Source organism: Poecilia reticulata, linkage group LG15 (assembly GCF_000633615.1).
Source record: "Poecilia reticulata strain Guanapo linkage group LG15, Guppy_female_1.0+MT, whole genome shotgun sequence".
Lineage (NCBI taxonomy): Eukaryota > Metazoa > Chordata > Actinopteri > Cyprinodontiformes > Poeciliidae > Poecilia > Poecilia reticulata.
Window position 1 is genome coordinate 6,635,114 of NC_024345.1, and position 5,772 is coordinate 6,640,885.

General features: G+C 36.4%; 1 protein-coding gene across 7 annotated transcripts in view; it reads right to left on the bottom strand.

Moving 5' to 3' along the window:
* Positions 1-1,489: 1,489 nt before the first annotated feature.
* itsn1 (intersectin 1 (SH3 domain protein)) overlaps positions 1,490-5,772 on the bottom strand; it is a 74,948-nt gene continuing 70,665 nt past the window's right edge. For all 7 annotated transcript variants that reach the window (XM_008429029.2, XM_008429028.2, XM_008429026.2 and 4 more), the window contains 8 exons: positions 4,830-4,961; positions 4,439-4,519; positions 3,773-3,894; positions 3,256-3,338; positions 3,096-3,179; positions 2,869-2,933; positions 1,868-1,976; positions 1,490-1,763 (listed from right to left, as the gene is read on the bottom strand). In XM_008429029.2, the coding sequence (XP_008427251.1) occupies positions 1,615-1,763; positions 1,868-1,976; positions 2,869-2,933; positions 3,096-3,179; positions 3,256-3,338; positions 3,773-3,894; positions 4,439-4,519; positions 4,830-4,961 (825 nt within the window). In that variant the 3' untranslated portion in view covers positions 1,490-1,614. The remainder of the gene's footprint in view (positions 1,764-1,867; positions 1,977-2,868; positions 2,934-3,095; positions 3,180-3,255; positions 3,339-3,772; positions 3,895-4,438; positions 4,520-4,829; positions 4,962-5,772) is intronic.

Consider the following 5,772-nt stretch of genomic DNA (forward strand, 5'->3'; position numbering starts at 1 on the left):
GTGGCAAGTGTTCAGTTGAGGTTAAAAAGCAAACTATCAAGATCCCTTTTTATGTTATAAAGCTCATTGCTGAAAGCTTTGAAAAATTAAGAGTTTGAGAAGCTGTTCAGTGCCTTTAAATGTCACCTACCTGACTAAACTTTTCTAGTCATTCACACCTGATGTCACACACACTCAGTCACACACACCGATTACGTTTGGAGCGACATAAAAAAAAGGAGGGATTGTCACTGGAGTTTCTCTAAGACTGTCTGGATAAAAGCAGAAGAGGCGGGAACAGCAACAACCTGTCTGAGTCCGGAGTTGGACCGAATTCAACCTGGACCCCACAGAACTGGGACAGGAGCAGACTGGGATAAAGTGGACCAGAAAGGGGGAACTGGGATTTTCATTATTTTACTGGCATTATGTATTCACAGTAAAAAACACAAAAATCTTAGCAAGTATTTTTGGTCTAGTTTCCAGTACAAATGTCTTAGTAACTTTTCAGTAAGAAATGGAAGCAAGTTTTAAGTCAATAATTTATGAATGCTGATGTAAAAGAACTAGTTCCACTGATAAATTATTTCACTTCTGACTAATACTTTCTCATTAAGTAATTATTGACTTAAAAAGAACTGATATTCTTGCTGAAAAGTTACTTACAATACAAGTTAGTTTAGTCTTATTTCGGTATTTGCATTAAAAACTAGAACAAAAATATGATGGTTTGTGTTTTTGCAGAGTTCTAAGCTAACCTAGGCAACCTCACTTCTTGCTTTCTGTTAAATATTTGCAATTAAGACAATGGTACCCCAATTAAATCTGTTGCAATAAGCAATCAGTTTTGAATGATAAGTTAAAATGAGCTTGATAATTTCCATTCTGATTTTTTAAGGTCAATTTTGTTTTCAGAGACATCACAATCCATTTTCTTTATGGTTTTGGTTGTAAGTGTCCCCCTCCCACCCCCAAGTTTTATTTACGGTTTTTGGTTGCCGTGTTTTTTCTTGGATATTTCAAATATCCTGTAGTCCCAGTGTTAAGAGTTTTTAACAAAATTAAAGTCTATTTCTTATTTATACAGTGTACTTGCATTATTATGCCATTGTTCATAAATTACTCAAAAATGGTCTCAAAACAACAATATTATTGTTTAGTGAAATAATTTCTGGCACAATTTATCATCGTAAATTTGTTGTTGTGACAGGATGAACCTCAATACCCCAACTTTGACAGCTAAATATGTGTCAATCCAAGATATGTACCTATTTTTTGAAAATGTTCTCCATTTGATCCCAAGTAAGCCCATTATTGTTAATTTCTTCCAAATAAGGGAAAAAAAAGACAAATAAAATAAAACTGACATGGCATTTAAGGTTGTTGTTGTTAAAGAGGATGATATTTAGTTACCTAGTGTAATTACTGACTTTTCCTGGGGGTTTCTTACAGAGCAAATCTTGCTGTTAACATATTAATCTCCCTAAACATTAACAACCAGAACACACAATGAGTAACCCCAGCCCGTTCCAGGCCTCTGGTCCGGTTTATTCCAGTCCAGCTCCGCTGTCCCCGTTTTCGTTTCTCTGAGTTCATTCCCAGGCCAGTCCCATCTGGTCCAACCTGCTGCTCGTTTCATGGCTCTTCAAACAGCTGCAGGTCCAGCCTAATGACAATCTCCCCCGTGGGAACCTCATGAAGCAGCAGCCTCTTAGTGATTGGTCCTTTGGAGCCCTGGTCCTTCTTTATCTCGGCCAATCGGATCTCAGTCCTGCCAAGGAAGTCTGCGGAAACAAGATGTGGTAAGTCAAGGGGCGTTTAGTCCCTCTGTGTGGGACAAACAGTAGCGCTGGATGGTTTAGAAACGTGGACTGAATGCGTCACACACCGTCAGGTGAGAACTGGTCTCGTTCAAACACAGTGATGCAGAGGACGTCCTGTTCAAGGTCCTTAATAAAAAACTGACAATTGGAATTCCACTTGGGATTCAAAGTGTCCTGCAAACAAAGAAAACAACTCAGATGAACTTTGAATTCACATTCTCTAAAACCCTCAGTGGTTTGTTCGGCAGGGCACATTAAATTAAAATTCAAACAAAAAACATTTTATTGATCCCAAAGGAAAATTAAATAATATTATAGAGATTCTGAGGACTGTATTTATCAGCTATATGTGTATTGATGGATTATGAATAAATATTTTGTCATATCTATACATATAGTGCATACACACTTTTTGAACCACTGCTCAGAGTAAAAAATAAACATTGAAAATCTTAATCGACATGAAGCTGAATTATAAATGTAACTTCTTTAGGCTAAAACATCATTTTACGAGTCTAAATTCTATGGCCCTGTCAGTGTCACACACTTTTCTACTTCATTTATGTTAGTAACTGTTAACAATTTTAACAGACATCTACAATTCATAATCCTTATTTTTCTATTCAGATTTTCTTTTCTTAGTTTATTTCAGACAATAAAACATATAATACAAAAGCAGAATTTTTTTCAGTTGATAAATATGTACCACTTTCCCAATTCAAATAAAAAACACTGAAATTGGTTCATGTATAAAAAAAAGTGGATGTGAATAGAAATACTTCAAACATTACTGAATGATTTATTTTGCTCCTTATCAGTTAAAACATCAACATTAATAAATCAAGTTTAGACCATGTGATAAAACTGAATTGTTTTTACTTTCACTTTGCTTTTTTAGAGATGCTTTTGATTAGTAGTAAGTTGGACATGGATCAACATATTTGATTTGTAGTTGTTTGATGATTTGCAAAATGGAATATTTATTACTCAATTCATAATTGTTTTTATTATGTAAAAACACGATGTAAACAATGTAAGAAAATGCTTATAGTCACTTTTCTCCTACCTGTACTGTTTTTGTGATATGGCACTGAGAGCCCATGGTGACTTCACAGTAAGGATTGCTTTTACCTTGAAACACAGACAATGTTGCTGCTGATTATTGTGCATAAAACCAGTTAGAAGTTACTGCTTAGCATTAGATTATCACATTAAATCATGATGCTTTGAAAAAAGCAATATCACATTGATTTAATTGTCAAAAGGTCGGCCTTCAATGGCCTCTTTTCGTACCATGGGTGCGACAGGGTTTGAGCTCGATGCCCTCCACGATGTTAACCATCAGCCTGCCGATCCCAGTCGCCCTCTGAGAACGGACTGAGATGAGGAGCAGACAGGTCAGCCGCCGGGGTTTAAATGAAACCACAGAAACCAGTCTGAGAGCCCAGTTTACCTAAATACGCCTTCTCCCTCTTCTTCTTCTCCGTCTCAATGAAAAGCTCTGAGGCGGCCTTAATTTTCTGAACCCACGCCGTCCTGAAAGGAGATGAACACAAAGACAAAAAGTTGGATTATTTAATTTAAGGAATAGGCTCTCAGTTGGCTTTCCAATGATATTATAGCCGTTATTATATTTACATTTGTCATTGTGGTTTCTAGGTTTTGTTTTCTCACTTTCTGCATATTTAGAGGCAGATTTTTAAGGCGTTGACTTCTACTCCTCCCCTTCTATCTCCTTTCTTTTTAAACCTTTGCCCCACCTTTCTCTGTTTCTTTTCTCGCTTTCATAGGGAAACCTGTAACACTCCAGTAAATCACTCACACAATTCTGAGTGCCAAACTGCAGGACAGGACACGTAAAAGAAATAAAATAATAATAATATTAATAAAGAAATAAGAAAAAAACCTGATGATCAGCTTATAAAAACAAACATCTGAAGCTCTCGTCTGGGTTGTGTGTTTTCTGTTACCGTTCGTTGATGCTTTCAGCTCGGAGGGTGTAAACTCGGTCTATGTGTGAGATGTGAAACAGAGGCTCATCCCCTGATGGATCTGTTGGCAGCTTTACTAACACTTCGTTCAGAAAGATTGGCTGAAAGAAACAAACAGATCCAGTTAGAAACGAGGGTGGAGGCAGGTACATATTGTATCATTTACCATGATAAGACTTTGATTTATCTGTGTCACAAATTCCAGTTAATAATCTTTAAAAAACACCGAAACTGTAAATATTGTCGAGATTTTTAGCTTTACTATTTTCTCCATTGTTTGTTCAATCAGAGCAGCAATAAACATCAATAGATTTGAAAATATGATTAAATGCGGTTGCTATGTGCAGTTTAGTCAAACAAATCACACTTCATTATGTGACTGGTCCTAAAGAAGTGCATTACAAAAAAGAAGTGATAGTTCTTATGGTCACTTTTCATGTTATCACAACAGTACTAGTAAATATTGTGATCAATTTTAAGTCCATATCACACACCCATCAATGAAGGTTTACCTTCTGTTGAAAAATACACTTGTGCTTTCTTACACAAATAGGGCAAAGTGCATTAAAGATAAAGAAAAGAAGCTGAGATTTTTCATTCTCCTCCATTAAATGAGAGCACAGGTACGTTTGCCAGCCTTCTCACCGTTTTGTACATGCGGTACTGCAGGTGGGTTTTTGAGGAGAAGACTTTGTCAGAACCTGAAGAGCCCAGAGGTTTGGTGACCTGTTTGAGGAAGGGAAAAAAGTTTAAATGTGTTTAAGTGCGTCACAAGTCCAGAAATATACTGCAATAGACGAGGAGCTGCAGACGTTTTCAGCTAGCTGTCGAAATCAGTGAGAACAGATATATACACATTTTTCAGGATGTTAATTATTTCAAGTATACATTTTTTAAGCTGGTAAAATGTGCCATCTAAAGCTTAGATCTCAAGAGATGTAGCAATGTGAAAATCTTTTTAAATAATCAATTTTCTTGAAAATTTGGATTGATGACATAATTTAACTGAGCCACAGGTTCTTAAAGGAAGACTCACCTGTGTGAGCAGCAGGAAGTCGTTGAACAGGAAGCCGTAGAGCTCCTTGCTGCTCTTTGCTTTGAACAGCTTCCCGCTGTGGAGGAACTTCCTGGGTCCCAGACAGTTGGTGACCGAGTTAAACACCAGTTGCTAGAAAGCACAGAGAAATTTATTTGAAAAAAAAAAAAAAAGTTAAAGGATCATACAAGTTTTAAGGTGACGGTGTTAAAAGTTTTACTCTACAAAGTTTCAGGTTCTTTTTATTCTAGTTTTTTAAAAACATCACAAGTTTGAAAGTATACTTCAAAAGATTTTACACCACATACATATTAACAGTAAATGGATCTCAGTGTTGCTTCTGACATAGTGACATAAGATTTTGATCGAATGGAGAAAATACATTGTGATAATGGGTCACATGCTACAAATACTTTGTCATTCAGAAATAATTAGGGCCAAGAGATTGACGCTTTAATTTTGGTTAATTAACGCAAATAATTGCTTTATTATTACTTTGTACTCACATGTTTCCAGTACACCCATAAATTTGGCGCACAAAAAAACCCACAATGGACAACAAAGTCGCTCCTCTCGGCCCACTGGGGATTCATTTCTGCTTCTAAAACGATCTGATTGGACGCTGGGAATGCAACTGTTGTGTTCAAGTTGTGCTGAAAGGAGTTAGCCTATCAGAGAAGCTGTTCTAGCCTGAAAAAGCATCTCAATGCCAAACATGTAGCAGATGACGCCAACGCTAATGTCAGCATCCACAGTTAATATTTCTAAAGAAATAATTTTTCTAATAAATGATGAATTTACGCAAACTAAGATGTGTCTCCATGTGGGATTCCTCAATGTTCTTTGCTCACAACAATTTTTATTGGATATATAATTGCTTTCCCTCCATCAGATTATTAAATTTTTTCCCCATACATATTCTGATGACACCCTGTATGTTGTG